Genomic DNA, 25211 nt, shown 5'->3' with positions numbered 1-25211 from the left:
AACACCTGATTATACTACCTGCATTTACCACTCTTGTACTGAACATGACATGTGCCACCTGATCATACCACTTTCATTTACCACTCTTGTACTGAACATGACATGCGACACCTGATCATACAAGTGTCATTTACCACTATTGTACTGAACATGACATGTTACACCTGATCATACAGCTTTTATTTACCACTCTTGTACTTAACATGACATGTGACACCTGATTATACAACAAACATTTACCACTCCTGTACTGAACATGACATGTGACAACTGATCATACAACATTCATTTACCACTCTTGTACTGAACATGACATGTGACACCTGATCATACAACCTGCATTTACCACTCTTGTATTGAACATGACATGTGACACCTTATTACACAACATACATTTACCACTCCTGTACTGAACATGACATGTGACACCTGATCATACAACCTGCATTTACCACTCTTGTATTGAACATGACATGTGACACCTGATTATACAACATACATTTACCACTCCTGTACTGAACATGACATGTGACACCTGATCATACAACCTGCATTTACCACTCTTGTATTGAACATGACATGTGACACCTGATTATACAACATACATTTACCACTCCTGTACTGAACATGACATGTGACACCTGATCATACAACCTGCATTTACCACTCTTGTATTGAACATGACATGTGACACCTTATTATACAAAATACATTTACCACTCCTGTACTGAACATGACATGTGACACCTGATCATACAACCTGCATTTACCACTCTTGTATTGAACATGACATGTGACACCTGATTATACAACATACATTTACCACTCCTGTACTGAACATGACATGTGACACCTGATCAAACAACTTTTATTTACCACTCTTGTACTTAACATGACATGTGACACCTTATCATACAACATACATTTACCACTCCTGTACTGAACATGACAAGTGACACCTTTTTATACAACATACATTTACCACTCCTGTACTGAACATTACATGTGACACCTGATCATACAACCTGCATTTACCACTCTTGTATTGAACATGACATGTGACACCTGATTATACAACATACATTTACCACTCCTGTACTGAGCATGACATGTGACACCTGATCATACAACATTGATTTATCACTCCTGTACTGAACATGACATGTGACACCTGATCATACAACATTCATTTACCCCTCTTGTACTAAACATGACATGTGACACCTGATCATACAACATTCATTTACCATTCCTGTACTGAACATGACATGTAACACCGGATTATACAATATACATTTACCATTCCTGTACTGAACATGACATGTAACACCTGATCATACAACATACATTTACAACTCCTGTACTGAACATGACATGTGACACCTGATTATACAACACTCATTAACCACTCCTTTATGAAACATGACATATGACATCTGATTATACAACATTCATTTACCACTCCTGTGCTAAACATGACATGTTACACCTGCTCATACAACATTCATTTAACACTCTTATACTGAACATGACATGTGCCATCTGATCATACAATATTAATGTACTGCTCTTGTTCTGAACATGACATGTGCCATCTGATATTACAACATTTATTTACCATTCCTGTACTGCACATGATATGTACCCAATACCAACATGTACTCTTACACTCTCATACCTAACAACAACATGTGAGCTAGCCATATCACTTTTATGCTCAACACCGACATGTGACATAAGAGTGACACTTTTATGCTCAACACCAACATTTGACATAACAGTGAAACTACCATACTTAACACAAAAATGTGACATAGTAATGCCATCCTTATATTTAACACCATCATGTGGCCTAGCTATAACACTCTTATACTCAACACCAACCTGTGACATTAACAGTACCAATTTTCTGCACCAGATGCGGATTTCAACAATAAATGTCGCCAACACCAACATGTGACATAGCAATGACACTCTTTACCTCAAAACCAACAAGTGACATAGCAGTGAAACTCTTTACCTCAACACGAACATGTGACATAGCAATGACACTCTTATAGTGAACACCAACATGTGACATAGCAATGACACTCTTATACTCAACACTAACATGTGACGTAGCAGTGACACTCTTTACCTCAACACTAACATGTGAAATAGCAATGACAGTCTTATAGTCAACAACAACATGAGACATAGCAATGGCACTCTTTACCTCAACACAAACATGTCACTGAGCAATGGCACTCTTTACCTCAACACCAACATGTGGCATAGCAGTGACAATCTTTACCTCAACACCAACATGTGACATAGCAGTGACAATCTTTACCTCAACACCAACATATGACATAGCAGTGACAATTTTTACCTCAACAACAACATGGGATATAGCAATGACACTCTTTACCTCAACACCAACATGTCACTGAGCAATGGCACTCTTTACCTCAACACCAATATGTGACATAGCAATGACAATCTTTACCTCAACACCAGTATGTGACATAGCGATGACACTCTTATAGTCAACACCAACATGTGACATAGCAGTGACACTCTTTATATCAACACCAACATGTGACATAGCAATGCCACTCTTATAATCAACACCAACATGTGATGTAGCAGTGACACTCTTTACCTCAACACTTACATGTGACATAGCAATGACAGTCTTATAGTCAACACCAACATGGGACATAGCAATGACACTTTTTACCTCAACACCAACATGTGACATAGCAGTGACACTCTTTACCTCAACACCAACATGTGACATAGCAGTGACAATTTTTACCTGAACACCAACATGTGACATATCAATGACACTCTTTACCTCAACACCAACATGTCACTGAGCAATGGCACTCGTTACCTCAACACCAACATGTAGCATAGCAATGACACTCTTTACCTCAACACCAACATGTGAAATATCAATGACACTCTTTACCTCAACACCAACATGTGACATAGCAATGACATTCTTATAGTCAACACCAACATGTGCCATAGCAATGACACCCTTATAGTCAACACCAACATGTCACTGAGCAATGGCACTCTCTACCTCAACACCAACATGTGACATAGCAGTGATACTCTTATAGTCAACACCAACATGTGACATATCAATGACACTCTTATAGTCAACACCAACATGTGACATATCAATAACACACTTTACCTCAACACCGACATGTGACATATCAATGGCACTCTTATACTCAACACCAACATGTGACATAGCAATGACACTCTTATAGTCAATACCAACATATCACTTAACAATGACACTATTATAGTCTAAACCAACATATCACTTAGCACTGACACTATTATAGTCAGCACCAACATGTGACATAGCAATGACACTCTTTACCTCAACACCAATATGTGACATAGTAGTGACACTCTTATACTCAACATTAGCATGTAAGATAGCAATGGCATTCTTATGCTCAACACCAACATGTGACATAACAATGACACACTTTACCTCAACACCAGCGTGTGACATCACTGACAACTTTTACCTCAACACCAACATGTGACCTAGCAATGACACTCTTACACTCAACACCATCATGTGACATAGCAATGACATTATTACACTCATCACAAACAAGTGATAGATAACACTCAAAAGCAATGCAAATTTGAAAAAAATACAAACATTGCTTATTGCAGTTTTTTACTTATACTAACCACAAAACAAAAGCCATTGCTATATTACCCTTACACTCACCACATACACCATTGCTATATTACCCTTATACTCAACACAACATACACCATTGTTATATTACCCTTACACTCACCACAAACATACACCATTGCTATTTTACCCTTATACTCACCACAAATATACACCATTCCTATATAACCCTTATACTCACCACAAACATACACCATTGCTATATTACCCTTATACTCAGCACATACACCATTGCTATATTACCCTTATACTCAGCACAAACATACACCATTGCTATATTACCCATACACTCACCACAAACATACACCATTGCTATATTACCTTTATACTCACCACAGCATACATCATTGCTATATTACCGTTATAGTCACCACAAGCATACACCATTGCTATATTACCCTTACACTCACCACAAACATACATTATTGCTATATTAACTTTATACTCACAACAAACATACACCATTGCTATATTACCCTTATACTCACCACAAACATACACCATTGCTATATTGCCCTTATACTTAACACAAACATACACCATTGCTATATTACCCTTTCACTCAAAACAAACATACACCATTGCTATATTACCCTTACACTCACCAAATACACCATTACTATAGTACCCTTATACTCAGCAAAAACAAACACCATTGCTATATTACCCTTATACTCACCACAAACATACACCATTGCTATATTAGCCTTACACTCACCACAAACATACACCATTGCTATATTACCCTTATACTCACCACAAACATACACCATTGCTATATTAGCCTTACACTCACCACAAACATACACCATTGCTATATTACCGTTATACTCACCACAAACATACACCATTGCTATATTACCCTTATACTCACCACAAACATACACCATTGCTATATTACCCTTATACTCACCACAAACATACACCATTGCTATATTACCCTTATACTCACCACAAACATACACCATTGCTATATTGCCCTTATACTCAACACAAACATACATCATTGCTATATTACCCTTTCACTCAAAACAAACATACATCATTGCTATATTACCCTGATACTCACCACATACACCATTGCTATATTACCCTTACAATCACCACAAACATGCACCATTTACTACCCTAATACTCACCACAAACATACACCATTGCTATATTGCCCTTATACTCAACACAAACATACATCATTGCTATATTACCCTTTCACTCAAAACAAACATACACCATTGCTATATTACCCTGATACTCACCACATACACCATTGCTATATTACCCTTATACTCACCACAAACATACACCATTGTTATATTACCCTTACACTAACCACAAACATACATTATTGCTATATTACCCTTATACTCACCACATACACCATTGCTATATTACCCTTATACTCACCACAAACATGTACCTTTGCTATATTACCCTTATACTCACCACAAACATACATTATTGCTATATTACCCTTATATTCACCACAAACATACACCATTGCTATATTACTCTAATACTCACCACAAACATACACCTTTGCTATATTACCCTTATACTCACCACAAACATACATTATTGCTATATTACCCTTATACTCAACACAAATGTACACCATTGCTATATTACTCTTATACTCACCACAAACATGTACCTTTGCTTTATTACCCTTATACTCACCACAAACATACATTATTGCTATATTACCCTTATATTCACCACAAACATACACCATTGCTATATTACTCTTATACTCACCACAAACATACACCATTGCTATATTACCTTTATACTCACCACAAACATACACCTTTGCTATATTACCCTTATACTCACCACAAACATACACCATTGCTATATTACCCTTATACTCACCACAAACATACACCATTGCTATATTACCCTTATACTCACCACAAACATACACCATTGCTATATTACCTTTATACACACCACAAACATACACCATTGCTATATTACCCTTATACACAACAACTCATAAGATATGAAGCAGCTGGTAGACACCCAACATTTTACACGGAAATACCACTAAATATTTTTTAAGCTTTGATCATTATTTTGAATTTACACAAAATGATGTTGATAATCAGATAGGTTTAATGGACCACGCATATTTGTTAGAATTATATAAAGTGGGATCTCATTTTATTCATAACACAGAACTGAATCAGATAGTAAAGGTTTTGTTTTGTTTCCTGACAAAAAAATATTTTGTAAACATCTGATTTTAAAGAGAAAATGATGAGAAAAAGTTGTGTTAACATCTTTAGTCAGATAGTGTTAATTCTACAGATCTAATGTAAAACATCTTTTAAAAATAATAAATACTTGACAGAATTATATAAAGTGGGGTCTTATTTTTCTTGTCTCTTCGTACTGAATCAGAAAATATTACTCGTTTTTATGTTTCTTAAAAAAAGTTTTTTTTTTAACCTGACAGTTCTGATGGAAGTTCTGACATCTCACAATAAAACATGTTGTTTATTTGTTGTTTTATATAGAATATAAATACAAGTGTGACTGGTCATTTTATTCAGTTTTGACCACTGATTCATGTGATATATATTTTGTTTATATTTATTACACAACATTGTCCAGTTAATGACACAAGTTTTGATATCTGTTATATGTTGATATTACAGTTTGGACAGACACCATTAATGTTGGCGGCTGCGGGAGGAAACCTGGAGGTGGTGACTTTCCTAGTCACTCACGGCAGTCAGTTAGAAGCTACAAACCCGGTAATGATAGATATAATGACCTTACTCTGACTAAACATCACTTTATACAGAATCTACACAAAAGTGTTAACGTCAGATAATATTAATTCTACAGATCTAATGTAAAACATCTTTTAAAAATAAGAAATACTTGACAGAATTATATAAAGTGGGGTCTCATTTTTCTTGTCTCTTCGTACTGAATCAGAAAATATTACTCGTTTTAATGTTTCTTGAAAAATGTTTTTTTTTTTAACTTTGATCATTCTACGTTATCATTGTTAATCAGACAGATTAAATGGACAACAAATATTTGTTAGAATTATATAAAGTGGGGTCTCATTTTAATTGTCTTGTCCAGCTGAGTCCATTGATATAAATATTGTTTGTTTCTAGAATTTTCTTTTTTTTTTATCCTGACAGTTCTGATGGAAGTTCTGACATTTCACAATAAAACATGTTGTTTATTTGTTGTTTATGTAGAATATAAATAAAAGTGTGACTGGTCATTTTATTCAGTTTTGACCACTGATTTATGTGATATATATTTTGTTTATATTTATTACACAACATTGTCCAGTTTATGACACAATTTTTGATGTCTGTTGATATGTTGATATTACAGGATGGAATGACACCATTAATGTGGGCGGCTCGGGGAGGACACCTGGAGGTGGTGACTTTCCTAGTCAATCACGGAAGTCAGTTAGAAGTTACAGACGAGGTAATGATAGATATAATGACCTTACTCTGACCAAACATCACTTTATACAGAATCTACACAAAATCATGTTGTTAATCAGACACGTTTAATGGACAACAAATATTTGTTAGAATTATATAAAGTGGGTTCTCATTTTATTTGTAACACAGAACTGAATCAGATAGTAAACGTTTTATTTTGTTTCCTGACGAAAAATTATTTTGTAAACATCTGATTTTAATAAGAAGTTAAAGAGAACAAGTCTTTTGTCAGATAATGTTAATTCTACAGATTTAAAATGTATTTAAAAAAAAAAAATACTTGTCAAAATTATATAAAGTGGGGTCTTATTTTTCTTGTCTCTTCGTACTGAATCAGAAAATATTAGTCGTTTTAATGTTTCTTGAAAAAAGTTTTTTTTTTCAACTTTGGTCATTCTACTGAATCAAAATTAAATCATGTTGTTGATCATACATGTTAAATGGACAACAAATACTTGTTTGACTTATAGAAAGTGAGGGCTGCTATTATTTGACTTGTTACACTTATATAATTAAGAGTTTATTATTTTTTTTTACCTTTTTTGTTTCACTGAATCAGAAAAAGTGAATTTATATCTTAATCTACCATTTAATAGTTTATACACAAATATAGTTGGATATTTTTTTACTCGATGTGATATTTCTTACATTTGGTAAATTGTTTGACTCTTCTCATGATTTTGTTATCACACACCATTAACATGTTTATATTTCTATATTGTTATAGGATGGAGAAACAGCTTTACATCATGCTGCTGAGAATGGACAGATTGATGTAACAAAATGGTTAATACATCAAGGATGCAGTCCTTTGGTGAAATCATTGGAGGTATTATTCAGTTTTATTCTTATTAGATAGATAGTTATTTTATTCTCTAAAAACTAAATATAAGTCAACAGAGAAAGTACAATTACAATATAAATACAAATACAATAGTCAGTCAGAGATATAACTCTATAGGGTTATTACAGAAAATAACTTGCGTGTGTTATTACAGATATTTTCATGAGTTGTCTACTCTTTATTCCTAAATTTTCTTAATCTTTAATAACAAATGCTTGTTATTGGTAAAATTATTTCATTTATAGTGGGCTCTAGGGAACTCTTGAGACTTTGCGCAGAAACTAATTGCATAGCCTTGATAAATAATGTTTTAATTAAATTAATACATTTTTGATTGACCATGGTAAATCAATGAGTCCAGGCTATTAAGGGATAAACTTAGCTGTGATAACAAGGCTAAGTTATTAAAGAAATGTAACTTATTATATAATGCACTTGGGAATTACTGAGAAACTTGCACAGAACCTCATCACATGCTCTGATCATTATTTCTTACAATAAATTAAAATACATTGTAATTAAGCATGATGAATGTCTGAGCAAATGCTTTGAAGTGATATTGAAAAGCTGTGATAACACCGTTTAGTTATTACAGGCATATTTTTCTGTAATAACATATAGGTGTTCTATGCAAAATTGGCAAAATGAACTGTTATATCTTTAACTAGTAAAATATACATATAGACAAAAGTAATATCAATAGAACTTGTATACATTTTAACTAAACTAATGATGTATATTGTCCCTTGGAAACATGTAACATATGTATGTTATCACAGTTCTTTGATTTTTTAGTCCACAATAACAAATGTATGTTATTTTCCTGTAATAACCCTATAGAGTTATATCCCTGACTGATAGTTGAGGGTAAACAGCTGCAGATAAAATATAATAAAGTACAACTTTTAAGTTTATGATGAAATACCTGTATAATAAACAGGTTAAACTAAATATGAAGAAATCAGTCTGTGCGTTACTTTTACATGGAGGGACTAACCTTTTTATTAATACACTTAATGAATGAACACAGTTTTCTTAAGGAGGCTCACAAGTATAAGATTTTCAGAAAAAAATTAAACAATAATTTTTCATTACAAATTTCATTTATTACCTTAAGCATGTTAAGTAGTTATTACTTTATCATTATGGTACAAGAATCATTCCAAAAAAACAATTCTTGTTGGCCTCAGATGACTTTTAGAATGTAGATATCATTGAAAAAGCTCCAAATTATCTGCCTTTGGTGCAAAAATGCCATTTTTTGGCATTAAAATAGAAATATCTTAAATTTACTCATTGGTGACCTATATTTTTTATTGTTGTTTTCGAAAAAGCTGTACTTAAACTAAATAACTGTAAATTTGAAGGGATTTCTGTAATTTATTTCTTTTTTTATTTCGATATTACAACTATTTCCCCTATTAGGTCAACAGAAAAAAGGACATTAACAAAAATGTATACTTCTTTCGAAGGCAGATTGTGAGCGTAAATGAACGGTGACCCCATTTTTTTTTAATTAAAAAAATGATTTAGACCCGCAAGCCCCCTTAAAACTGAATATTTTTTGTCGAGCCTGCGACTTTAATCTCAGAAAGCTCGGCATAGGGATAGTGATCAAGCAGTGGCGGAGGTGTTAGCTAACTTCTTAAAAGCTTTATATTTTAGAATGAGGAAGACCTTGATGATTCATACTTTGTATATGGATGCCTCATGTTACGAAGTTTCCGCCAGTCACATGTTCAATGTCCTTGACCTCATTTTCATGGTTCAGTGACTACTTGAAAAAAAAATGTTTATAATGCTAAATTATCTTTTATAATATCTATATTTGGTATGTGCGTACCTTGCAAGGTCCTCATGCCCGTCAGACAGTTTTCACTTGACCTCAACCTACCAACACACCTAACACCAATCCTACATTACTGACACAACTACCATCTCATCATACTCTACCAACACACCCTACACCAATCCTACACTACTGATACAACAACCATCTCATCATACATCACCAACACACTTAACACCAATCCTACATTACTGAAACAACTACCATCTCATCATACTCCACCAAAACACCTAACACCAATCATACACTACTGACACAACTATCATCTCATCATACTCCACCAACACACCTAACACCAATCCTACACTACTGACACAATCATACACTACTGACACAACTACCATCTCATCATACTCATGATACTCTACCAACTCACCTAACACCAATCCTACATTACTGACACAACTACCATCTCATCATACTCTGCCAACACACCTAACACCAATCTTACATTACTGACACAACTACCATCTCATCATACTCCACCAACACACCTAACACCAATCCTACATTACTGACACAACTACCATCTCATCATACTCATGATACTCTACCAATTCAGCTAACACCAATCCTACATTACTGACACAACTACCATCTCATCATACTCTGCCAACACACCTAACACCAATCCTACATTACTGACACAACTACCATCTCATCATACTCCACCAACACACCTAACACCAATCCTACATTACTGACACAACTACCATCTCATCATACTCATGATACTCTACCAACTCACCTAACACCAATCCTACATTACTGACACAACTACCATCTCATCATACTCTGCCAACACACCTAACACCAATCCTACATTACTGACACAACTACCATCTCATCATACATCACCAACACACTTAACACCAATCCTACATTACTGACACAACTACCATCTCATCATACTCCACCAGCAGACCTAACACCAATCCTACATTACTGACACAACTACCATCTCATCATACTCATGATACTCTACCAACTCACCTAACACCAATCTTACATTACTGACACAACTACCATCTCATCATACTCTGCCAACACACCTAACACCAATCCTACATTACTGACACAACTACCATCTCATCATACATCACCAAAACACTTAACACCAATCCTACATTACTGACACAACTACCATCTCATCATACTCCACCAAAACACCTAACACCAATCATACACTACTGACACAACTATCATCTCATCATACTCCACCAACACACCTAACACCAATCCTACATTACTGACACAACTACCATCTCATCATACTCCACCAACACACCTAACACCAATCCTACATTACTGACACAACTACCATCTCATCATACTCATGATACTCTACCAACTCACCTAACACCAATCCTACATTACTGACACAACTACCATCTCATCATACTCCACCAACACACCTAACATCAATCCTACATTACTGACACAACTACCATCTCATCATACTCATAATACTCTACCAACTCACCTAACACCAATCCTACACTACTGACACAACTACCATCTCATCATACTCCACCAACTCACCTAACACCAATCCTACACTACTGACACAACTACCATCTCATCATACTCTGCCAACACACCTAACACCAATCCTACATTACAGACACAACTACCATCTCATCATACTCCACCAACTCACCTAACACCAATCCTACATTACTGACACAACTACCATCTCATCATTCTCTGCCAACACACCTAACACCAATCCTACATTACTGACACAACTACCATCTCATCATACTCCACCAACTCACCTAACACCAAGTCTACATTACTGACACAACTACCATCTCATCATACTCTGCCAACACACCTAACACCAATCCTACATTACTGACACAACTACCATCTCATCATACTCTGCCAACACACCTAACACCAATCCTACACTACTGACACAACTACCATCTCATCATACTCCACCAACACACCTAACACCAATCCTACACTACTGACACAACTACCATCTCATCATACATCACCAACACACCTACATGTAACACCAATCCTATATTACTGACACTACAACCATCTCATCATACTCTACCAACACATCTAAAACTGATCCTACATTACTGACACAACTACCATCTCATCATACTCTGCCAACACACCTTACACTAATCCTACACTACTGATACAACAACCATCTCATCATACTCCGCCAACACACCTAACACCAATCCTACATTACTGACACTAGAACCATCTCATCATACTCTATATAGCTACCAACACATCTAAAACCAATCCTACATTACTGACACAACTACCATCTCATCATACTCTGCCAACACACCTTACACTAATCATACACTACTGACACAACTACCATCTCATCATACTCCATCAACACATCTAACACCAATCCTACATAACTACCATCTCATCATATTCTACCAACACATCTAACACCAATCCTACATAACTGACACAACTACCATCTCATCATACTCTACCAACACATCTAACACCAATCCTACATAACTGACACAACTACCATCTCATCATACTCCGCCAACACACCTAACACCAATCCTACACTACTGATACAACAACCATCTCATCATACTCCGCCAACACACCTAACACCAATCCTACATTACTGACACAACTACCATCTCATTATACTCCACCAACACACCTAACACCAATCCTACACTACTGACACAACTACCATCTCATCATACTCCACCAACACACCTAACACAAATCCTACACTACTGACACAACCATCTCATCAAACTCTACCAACACACCCTACACCAATCCTACATTACTGACACAACTACCATCTTATTATACTCCACCAACACATCTAACACCAATCCTACACTTCTGACACAACAACCATCTCATCATACTCCACCAACACACCTAACATCAATCCTACACTACTGACACAACTACCATCTCATCATACTCTGCCAACACACCTAACACCAATCCTACATTACTGACACAACTACCATCTCATCATACTCCACCAACTCACCTAACACCAATCCTACATTACTGACACAACTACCATCTCATCATACTCTGCCAACACACCTAACACCAATCCTACATTACTGACACAACTACCATCTCATCATACTCTGCCAACACACCTAACACCAATCCTACACTACTGACACAACTACCATCTCATCATACTCCACCAACACACCTAACACCAATCCTACACTACTGACACAACTACCATCTCATTATACATCACCAACACACCTAACACCAATCCTACATTACTGACACAACTACCATCTCATCATACATCACCAACACACCTACATGTAACACCAATCCTATATTACTGACACTACAACCATCTCATCATACTCTACCAACACATCTAAAACTAATCCTACATTACTGACACAACTACCATCTCATCATACTCTGCCAACACACCTTACACTAATCCTACACTACTGATACAACAACCATCTCATCATACTCCGCCAACACACCTAACACCAATCCTACATTACTGACACTACAACCATCTCATCATACTCTACCAACACATCTAAAACCAATCCTACATTACTGACACAACTACCATCTCATCATACTCTGCCAACACACCTTACACTAATCATACACTACTGACACAACTACCATCTCATCATACTCCACCAACACATCTAATACCAATCCTACATAACTACCATCTCATCATACTCTACCAACACATCTAACACCAATCCTACATAACTGACACAACTACCATCTCATCATACTCTACCAACACATCTAACACCAATCCTACATAACTGACACAACTACCATCTCATCATACTCCGCCAACACACCTAACACCAATCCTACAATACTGATACAACAACCATCTCATCATACTCCGCCAACACACCTAACACCAATCCTACATTACTGACACAACTACCATCTCATTATACTCCACTAACACACCTAACACCAATCATACACTATTGACACAACTACCATCTCATCATACTCCACCAACACACCTAACACCAATCCTACACTACTGACACAACCATCTCACCAAACTCTACCAACACACCCTACACCAATCCTACATTACTGACACAACTACCATCTTATTATACTCCACCAACACATCTAACACCAATCCTACACTTCTGACACAACAACCATCTCATCATACTCCACCAACACACCTAACACCAATCCTACACTACTGACACAACAACCATCTCATCATACTCCACCAACACACCTAACACAAATCCTACATTACTGACACAACTACCATCTTATCATACTCCACCAACACACCTAACACCAATCCTACACTACTGATACAACTACCATCTCATCATACTCTACCAACACACCCTACACCAAGCCATCCTTTAATAGTGTTGATCAAAAACATTATACAATTAATTTTTATAGAAGATTGGATACACTATAAACAAAACTACCATCTAATCATACTCCACCAATACACCTTACACCAATCATACACTATTAACAACACTACCATCTAATCATACTCCACCAATACACCTCACACCAATCATACACTATTAACAAAACTACCATTTAATCACATTCCACCAACACACCCTACACCAATCATACACTACTAACACAACTATCATCTCATCATACTCTACCAACACACCTAACACCAATCATGCCCTTCTGACACAACTACCATCTTATTATACTCCACCAACACATCTAACACCAATCCTACACTACTGACACAACAACCATCTCATCATACTCCACCAACACACCTAACACCAATCCTACACTACTGACACAACAACCATCTTATTATACTCCACCAACATACCTACCACCAATCCTACACTACTGATACAACTACCATCTCATCATACTCTACCAACACACCCTACACCAATCCATCCTTTAATAGTGTTGATCAAAAACATTATCAGTTAATTTTTATAGAAGATTGGATACACTATTAACAAAACTACCATTTAATCACATTCCACCAACACACCTTACACCAATCATGCACTATTAACAAAACTACCATCTAATCATACTCCACCAACACACCCTACACCAATCATACACTTTTATCATTTTTATCAAAACTACCATCTAATCCTACTCCAGCAACACACCCTTCACCAATCATACTCTATTTAACAAAACTACCATCTAATCACATTCTACCAACACACCTTACACCAATCATACGCTATTTAACAAAACTACCATCTAATAACATTCCACCAAGACACTTTACACCAATCATACTCTTTTATCAAAACTACCATCTAATCATACTCCAGCAACACACCTTACACCAAGTATACTCTATTTAACAAAACTACCATCTAATCACATTCCACCAACACACTTTACACAAATCATACTCTTTTATCAAAACTACCATCTAATCATACTCCAGCAACACACCTTACACCAATCATACTCTATTTAACAAAACTACCATCTAATCACATTCCACCAACACACCTTACATCAATCATAAATTACCATCACAACTACCATCTAATCACATTCCCCAACACACCCTACACCAATCAAACACTAGGAACAAAACTACCATATAATCACATTCCACCAACACATCTTACACCAATCATACACTATTAACAAAACTACCAGTTAATCATACTCCAGCAACACATCTTACACTAACATCACAACTACAATCTTATCACATTTCACCAACACACCAATCATGATCTCTTTATAATGTTACTTCATGTGTGTTGTTGGTTTAGGTTTCACTGGTTTTTATTTCAAGTATATATAAATAAGACAACATTCTGCATTGCATAGGTGAAATTAATGCAACAGTTACCTATTATTTAATGTCTTTACATTGTACATGTTGTATAGGTGAAATTAATGCAACAGTTACCTATTATTTAATGTTTTACAGTTTTTGAAATAAAAGATATATATGTGTATAATAAATGAAAGATTATTTGATTGTATTTCAGGGTAAGACTCCTTATGATCTGGTAACAATATACAGCTTTGATGATGAAGAGAGAAAAAGGGAGAAGGAAGAAGTGATGGACTTCCTTAAGGTAAATAGTCTTATCTTACTTTAAAAGATATTCAAAGATTATAAGAGACAAAACAGACTTGGTACAAAGAAATTACAATAAAACGGTTGCCTATAGTTTTCAATGTCATTGTAGTATTTGTTGTCAGTTAACAATGTAAGTTGATAATTCCAAGCTTGTTGCCTAATATACATGTTGGCATATGTGAAAGACAAATGTTTGAAATCTGTGTTCTCATCTGTTGGATGTCTCTTGTTTTTTGTGTCATCAGCTTGGTATGTCCTAGGTATATACATCACATCATCTCCTTTTATGTGTATATAATGCATACCTCTGTGCGGAAAGGTTGATTTACATGTTTATGCAAATATGTAATAATCATATATTAAAACAAAAAGCACATCTTTACAAAATATTAAGTATGCTGTCAACCTGTGTATAGATTTCATTTCAAATAAAGGTAGCCACATTACATCTCATCACTTGGCGTCCGTCGTCTGTCATCCTGTGTCTTCGTCCGTCGTCGTTAACTTTTACAAATATTTTTTCCTCTGAAACTACTGGACCAAATTTAACCAAACTTGGCCACAATCATCATTGGGGTATCTTGTTTAAAAATTGTGTCCCATCAAGATGGCCGCCACAGCTAAAAATAGAACATAGGGGTAAAATGTAGATTTTGGCTTACATCTCTGAAACCAAAACATTTAGAGCAAATCTGACAGGGGTAAAATTGTTCATTAGGTCAAGATCTATCTGCCCTGAAATTTTCAGACAAATCAGACAACTAGTAGTTGGGTTGCTGCCCCTGAATTGGTAATTTTAAGTAAATTTTTCCATTTTTAGCTCACCTGGCCCAAAGGGCCAAGTGAGCTTTTCCCATCACTTGGTGTCCGGCGTCCCTCGTCGTCAGCCCCCGTCGTCCGTCGTCGTTAACTTTTACAAAAATCTTCTCCTCTGAAACTACTGGGCCAAATTAAACCAAACTTGGCCACAATCATTATTGGGGTATCTAGTTGAAAAAATGTGTCTGGTGACCCGGCCAACCAACCAAGATGGCCGCCATGGCTAAAAATAGAACATAGGGGTAAAACCAAAGCTTTTAGAGCAAATCTGACATGGGGTAAAATTGTTTATCAGGTCAAGATTTATCTGCCCTGAAATTTTCAGAGGAATCGTACCACCCATTGTTGGGTTGCTGCCCCTGAATTAGTAATTTTAAGGAAATTTTTCTGTTTTTGGTTATTATCTTGAATACTATTATAGATAGAGATAAATTGTAAACAGCAATAATGTTCAGCAAAGTCAGATTTACAAATAAGTCAACGTGACCAAAATGGTCAGTTGACCCCTTTAGGAGTTATTGCCCTTTATAGTCAATTTTTAACCATTTTTCGTAAATCTTAGTAATCTTTTACAAAAATCTTCTCCTCTGAAACTACTGGGCCAAATTAATCTAAATTTGGCCACAATCATCTTTAGGATATCTTGTTTAAAAGATGTGTCCGGTGACCTGGCCATCCAACCAAGATGGCCACCACGGCTAAAAATAGAACATAGGGGTAAAATGCAGTTTTTGGCTTATAACTCAAAAACCAAAGCATTTAGAGAAAATCAGACATGAAGTAAAATTGTGTATCAGGTGAAGATCTATCTGCCCTGAAATTTTCAATGTTGGGTTACTGCACTTGAATTGGTAATTTTAAGGAAATTTTGCTGTTTTTGGTTATCATCTTGAATATTATTATAGATAAAGAAAAACTCTTAACAGCGATAATGTTCAGCAAAGTAAGATTTACAAATAAGTTAACATGACCGAAATGGTCAATTGACCCCTAAGGAGTTATTGTCCTTTACAGTCAATTTTTAACAATTTCCCACTGAAACTACTGGGCCAAGTTCATGATAGATAGAGATAATTGTAAGCAGCAAGAATGTTCAGTAAAGTAAGATGTACTAACACATCACCATCATCAAAACACAATTTTGTGATGAATTCATCTGCGTCCTTTGTTTAATATTCACATTGACCAAGGTGAGCGACACAGGCTCAAGAGCCTCTAGTTGGTTATTATCTTGAATATTATTATAGAAAGAGATAAAATGTAAACAGCCATAATGTTCAGCAAAGTGAGATCTACAAATAAGTCAACATGACCAAAATGGTCAATTGACCCCTTAAGGAATTATTGCCCTTCATAGTCAATTTTTAACAATTTTTTTTAAATTTTTGTAATCATTTACAAAAATCTCCTCTAAAACAACTGAGACAAATTTAACCAAAATTGGCCACAATCATCATTAGGGTATCTAGTTTAAAAAATGTGTCCGATGACCCCACCTACCAACCAAATTGGCCGACATGGCTTAAAAATAGAACATCATGAACATAGGGGTAAAATGCAAGTTTTGTCTATTATTTTTTGAAATATTATAAATAGAGAAAATCTTAAAGAAAAAAAAATGTTCGGAATGATGAGCTCTACCAATTGTCCATATACATCAAAACTGTTAGACATATTCTTATAGGATCGAGTTATTGCCCATAAATGACAAATTTTACCATTTTTTTTATTTTTGCCTATTATTATCATGAAAACTATGATATTTAGAGAGAAACATTTTTTTTTTTCGTTATGCCTTATATGATTTAAATTATAATAGATAAATAAACACTTTAAATCACAAAAATGATCAGCAAGGCAAGATCTATTAAAAAGTCAAATTTTGCCGATATAGTTAGTAGACTGTCACTCTGCATAGGAGTGATTGCACCTAAATGATGATTTTTTTTACCTTCTTTTGTGTTTTGAGCAAAAACTAAAGAAGATAGAGTGAAACTAAACAGACTATCAGTAATTCAAGATCAACAAAAATAGAGATCTTTGTAATGAAGTCTAGTCTCGTCTACAATGTTGGAGAGTGTCCTTTGTTTGATATGCACATAGACCAAGATGAGCGACACAGGCTCTTTAGAGCCTCTAGTTTCCTTAACTGATCATTTCAAATAAAGGTAGCCCCATTACATGCATTACAACACATATTGCCAGATTGGAGCCTGGTATGGTTGATAACACTACTGTTTTCGAACTGCTATGAAAAAAAAAATATAAAATATAAATCAATTGTTTTAAAAAACAATTGTTAATGGTCTTTCCCCTCTGAAACATGATTGATTGATTTTTGGGATACGATTGCTTTCAAGCAATCTGTAGACTTATACCGGTGGCTCAGAGCATTGCCCTCACGTCAATCGTTTTTTTCTAAACATGAAGGAACATCTCAGATTCTTATGATTGTCTTGCTTTAAAAGGTAAAAACAAACAAAAAGATTGAACTTAAACAACTTTACTATAATGTTCTTTTCATAATCTTCATGTCTGACATTTCTCTTGACTTATATGCATGTTTTTAACAACACGGAAAGTCAGAATTAAGCAGTATTTATATTTAGTGTTTTTATAAATTTAGAAACACGTCAGAGGGAATTCCCGTTGTTACCTGTTACCTTCTGTAAATCCCTCCTCTATCAGGAGAACCTGGAGTTCATCCAGTAAAAATGCGAGAGTTCTCTGAATTCCGATAAATCTATTTCTGTCATATAAGAACTGAAGTGGAGTTTTTCTTATTTGTTACCGTTATGAAACTGATATTTGAGATTGTACTCCTATAAATAAAAAGAGAACCATCCAGGTCGTTTAATAAACATTTTTAATATACGTTCTTGTTCCAGGGTTTGTTTTGGTAATTATGCACATGCGTGTAGTTTTCTTGACTTCAAGGGGTATTAGATCGAATGGTTGCTCTGGATTCCCCACTCAATTTATTAATCTATAACTCATGGGATCTTTTCTATGTATGTCTGCTATTGAGGGTTATTGTTGTTGCATAATTTTAAATCATTTGCATCATTTAAATTAAAATAAATGTATTCCTCATCGTCAAGTTGTAACGAGAACACCCCTTCAGGCGAAATGGAGTCTTCCATATTATCGTTTCGAGTTGTCTCCCTTGCGGAAACGAATTTTGAATCAAAACATCACGCCGAGTATTAGCTTGTTCTGTCGATAAACGTAGTATTATATTGAAAATGAGGAATGTGTACGGAAAGGAGTCATGATCACTGACCCAAAGGAAATTAAATGTTTAAAGAGTTAGGAATGGGGTTCCTCCTAGAATTAACGTAGGAAAATAGGTGATAAGATACAAAGTGAAATACCTTCTCTCACTCTGAGTCTCAGTGACTGCTGTGGAAAGTAAACTTGGAATTGATAGTACAAAAATAAAACACAATAGGCCTAAGTACATTGTTCGTACACTTTTATCCGGGATTGACCATTTTGTAACTATTCAGATTTCTATATTTTACATGTGCAGTTGACTTGGTTTTGAAAATAATATGATCCAGCTACGTATACATGTGTCAATGAAACAATGACAATCGTATCCCTCAGAGCAATCTGCTCTTTGATTATTGATTTATGAATTGATTGTTTAATTGGTGGGTGGGTCGGTTGGTTGGTTGGTAAATTAGTTGATTGATTGATTGATTGATAGCCGGAAAGATCGAGACCTAGCTTCTAGGAACACGTGAAAACGGCATTGAGAGCCAAGTGTCCGTGTTTAAACACTTGAGACCTAGCCTCTAGGAACACGTGAAAACGGCATTGAGAGCCATATGTCCGTGTTTAAACACTTGAGACCTAGCCTCTAGGAACACGTAAAATAGGCATTGAGAGCCTAGTGTCTGTGTTTAAACACTTGAGACCTAGCCTCTAGGAACACGTAAAATAGGCATTGAGAGCAGTGTCCGTGTTTAAACACTTGAGACCTAGCCTCTATGAACACATGAAAACGGCATTGAGAGCCAAGTGTCCGTGTTTAAACACTTGAGACCTAGCCTCTAGGAACACATGAAAACGGCATTGAGAGCCAAGTGTCCAGGTTTAAACACTTGAGACCTAGCCTCAAGGAACACGTAAAATAGGCATTGAGAGCCAAGTGTCCGTGTTTAAACACTTGAGACCTAGCCTATAGGAACACATGAAAACGGCATTGAGAGCCAAGTGTCCGTGTTTAAACACTTGATACCTAGCCTCTAGGAACACGTGAAAACGGCATTGAGAGCCAAGTGTCCGTGTTTAAACACTTGAGACCTAGCCTCTAGGAACACGTAAAATAGGCATTGAGAGCCAAGTGTCCGTGTTTAAACACTTGAGACCTAGCCTCTAGGAACATGTGAAAACGGCATTGAGAGCCAAGTGTCCGTGTTTAAACACTTGAGACCTAGCCTCTAGGAACATGTGAAAACGGCATTGAGAGCCAAGTGTCCGTGTTTAAACACTTGAGACCTATCCTCTAGGAACACGTAAAATAGGCATTGAGAGCCAAGTGTCCGTGTTTAAACACTTGAGACCTAGCCTCTAGGAACATGTGAAAACAGCATTGAGAGCCCAGTGTCCGTGTTTAAACACTTGAGACCTAGCCTCTACGAACACGTGAAAACGGCATTGAGAGCCAAGTGTCCGTGTTTAAACACTTGAGACCTAGCCTCTAGGAACACGTAAAATAGGCATTGAGAGCCAAGTGTCCGTGTTTAAACACTTGAGACCTAGCCTCTATGAATATGTGAAAACGGCATTGAGAGCCAAGTGTCCGTGTTTAAACACTTGAGACCTAGCCTCTAGGAACATGTGAAAACAGCATTGAGAGCCAAGTGTCCGTGTTTAAACACTTGAGACCTAGCCTCTAGGAACACGTAAAATAGGCATTGAGAGCCAAGTGTCCGTGTTTAAACACTTGAGACCTAGCCTCTAGGAACATGTGAAAACAGCATTGAGAGCCAAGTGTCCGTGTTTAAACACTTGAGACCTAGCCTCTAGGAACACGTAAAATAGGCATTGAGAGCCAAGTGTCCGTGTTTAAACACTTGAGACCTAGCCTCTAGGAACACGTAAAATAGGCATTGAAAGCCAAGTGTCCGTGTTTAAACACTTGAGACCTAGCCTCTAGGAACACGTAAAATAGGCATTGAGAACCAAGTGTCCGTGTTTAAACACTTGAGACCTAGCCTCTAGGAACACGTAAAATAGGCATTGAGAGCATAGTGATTTATTAATTGATTGTTTGATTGGTGGGTTGGTTGTTTGGTTTGTTGGTTAATTAGTTGATTGATTGATTGATTGATAGCTGGAAAGATGAATGTATACCCTCACGGAACACGTTGTAAAGGAATTGATAGCGTACTTCCCGTGTTTAAACACTTGAGACCTAGCCTCTAGGAACACATGAAAACGGCATTGAGAGCCAAGTGTCCGTGTTTAAACACTTGAGACCTAGCCTCTAGGAACACATAAAAAAGGCATTGAGAGCCAAGTGTCCGTGTTTAAACACTTGAGACCTAGTGTCTAGGAACACATAAAATAGGCATTGAGAGCATAGTGCCCATGTTTAAACACTTGAGACCTAGCCTCTAGGAACATGTGAAAACGGCATTGAGAGCCAAGTGTCCGTGTTTAAACACTTGAGACCTAGTCTCTAGGAACACGTAAAATAGGCATTGAGAGCATAGTGCCCATGTTTAAACACTTGAGACCTAGCATTTAGGAACACGTGAAAACGGCATTGAGAACCAATTGTCCGTGTTTGAACACTTGAGACCTAGCCTCTAGGAACAAGTAAAATAGGCATTGAGAGCATAGTGCCCGTGTTTACACACTTGAGACCCAGCCTAGCTCTAGAAACACGCGAAAACAGGTCTGTGAAACATTTTAGTTCTATTAAAATTATGACATTTGTAGGAACATGCAAAAATATATACACACCTACAAAAAAAAATCATTGCATCTTCCTTTATAAAAGTTTTTTTTTTAATAGGGCTTTCCAGAATGTGTGTCTGATTTACTTATTGATCTTATTGTGTGTTCGTTGTATTCAATTTTGTATTTAAAGGAAATCGAACCTGACTTGCATGGTTTAAATGTACGTGCACATTTTTATTTTTTTCGAAAAGGGGAAAACCCCTTTTTAGCTCACCTGGCCCGAAGGGCCAAGTGAGCTTTTCTCACCACTTGGCGTCCGTCGTCCGTCGTCGTCGTCCGTCGTCGTCGTCGTTAACAATTTACATTTTGAACTTCTTCTAGAGAACCACTGAATGGAATGGAACCAAACATGGCATGAATGTTCCTTATGAGGTGCTGACCAAGTGTTGTTACTTTGTAGCCGATCCATCATCCAAGATGGCCGCCAGCAGGGGACTTAGTTTAACATAGGACGCTATGGGAAATGCATACAAATGACTTCTTTTAGAGAACCACTGAATGGAATGAAACCAAACATGGCATGAATGTTCCTTATGAGGTGCTGACCAAGTGTTGTTACTTTGTTGCCGATCCATCATCCAAGATGGCCGCCAGCCGGGGACTTAGTTTAACATAGGACCCTATGGGAAATGCATACAAATGACTTCTTTAAGGGAACCACTGAATGGAATAAAACCAAACATAGCATGAATTATCCTTATGGGGTGCTGACCAAGTGTTGTTACTTTGTAGCCGATCCATCATCCAAGATGGCCGCCAGCGGGGGACTTAGTTTAACATAGGACCCTATGGGAAATGCATACAAATGACTTCTTCTAGAGAACCACTAAATGGAATGAAACCAAACATTGCATGAATGTTCCTTATGGAGTGCTGACCAATTGTTGTTACTTTGTAGCCGATCCATTATCCAAGATGGCTGCCAGCGGGGACTTAGTTTAACATAGGACCCTATTGGAAATGCATACAAATGACTTCTTCTAGTGACCCACTGAATGGAATGAAACCAAACATGGCATGAATGTTCCTTATGAGGTGCTGACCAAGTGTTGTTACTTTGTAGCTGATCCATTATCCAAGATGGCCGCCAGCAGGGGACTTAGTTTAACATAGGACCCTATTGGAAATGCATACAAATCACTTCTTCTAGTGAACCACTGAATGGAATGTAACCAAACATGGCATGAATGTTCCTTATGTGGTGCTGACCAAGTGTTGTTACTTTGTAGCCGATCCATCATCCAAGATGGCCGCCAGCGTGGGACTTAGTTTAACATAGGACCCTATGGGAAATGCATACAAATGACTTCTTTTAGAGAACCACTGAATGGAATAAAACCAAACATTGCATGAATGTTCCTAATGTGGTGCTGACCAAGTGTTGTTACTTTGTAGCCGATCCATCATCCGAGATGGCCGCCAGCAGGGGACTTAGTTTAACATAGGACCCTATTGGAAATGCATACAAATGACTTCTTTTAGAGAACCACTGAATGGAATAAAACCAAACATGGCATGAATGTTCCTTATGAGGTGCTGACCAAGTGTTGTTACTTTGTAGCCGATCCGTCATCCAAGATGGCCGCCAGTGGGGGACTTTTGACTGAAATTAAACATGTTCCTTTCCTTATAAATGAGGTTGTGTTGTCACTTTTAGCCAAATTTTATATTTTTTTATATGATTTCAAAAACCCAAGTAGAATCAGGTGAGCGATACAGGCTCTTGAGAGCCTCTAGTTCCTTTTAGGTAGTACCGGATGCAGTGATTGTGACGTCACAAAGCTGATATAGTCAAAAAAGTTTATTATAAATTAATCCTTTGCAGAGAGAGACGTCGTCCTGAGCACACCTATAAAGAATGTGCAAACGAATTTAATTTTCTTTCATTTACAGGTCATTGATGTCGGATTATGCATGCTTTTTTCACACACGTATCTACGGGAACACAGATTTGTTTTTTAATACATGTTTAGAAGTTTGTTTCTAGGATTTTACTACTATTTACGAACCATCTTACGGTGTTTATATATCTCAACTTGTACGATTCGCTCGTGTTTGTAACAATGTTTTAGATTTTAACGAGAGAAATTTGTGTATTACTGAAAAATTATCACACCAGGGTTTTCGATATCACAAACTAGTCCAAACATTTACTAAATTTTATCATCGGTATAAGGACATCATTTGTAAACATGGTAAATATAGCTCAACATGCAGACTTCTTATACGTTCAGGTATTTCACATCCATTTTTTTATGGAAATATTCTTTATAAAGCACAAAGGTGTCAGTATTCACCTCAGAAACTAACAAAACCTTTGAATAGACTTATTAAGAAGGGATATAGTTACGATACTGTTGTCAGGTCATTAAAGATTGTATATTTTGGCGTTAATATTGATTCACTTATAGGTTCTTAGCATCGGAACTAAA

At 36.4% G+C, this 25211-nt stretch overlaps 1 protein-coding gene across 1 annotated transcript in view; it reads left to right on the top strand.

The window, feature by feature from the left end:
- Window positions 1-25211, top strand: part of LOC139493888 (uncharacterized) — a 326295-nt gene that overhangs the window by 24201 nt on the left and 276883 nt on the right. Inside the window, exons 5-6 of the mRNA XM_071282053.1 lie at window positions 6382-6480; window positions 7085-7183. Of these exons, the coding sequence (XP_071138154.1) occupies window positions 6382-6480; window positions 7085-7183 (198 nt within the window). The remainder of the gene's footprint in view (window positions 1-6381; window positions 6481-7084; window positions 7184-25211) is intronic.

The sequence above is a fragment of the Mytilus edulis genome, chromosome 11 (assembly GCF_963676685.1).
Source record: "Mytilus edulis chromosome 11, xbMytEdul2.2, whole genome shotgun sequence".
NCBI lineage: Eukaryota > Metazoa > Mollusca > Bivalvia > Mytilida > Mytilidae > Mytilus > Mytilus edulis.
Note: the sequence above shows the minus strand (reverse complement) of the source record. Positions and strands in the feature narration are given on the sequence as shown.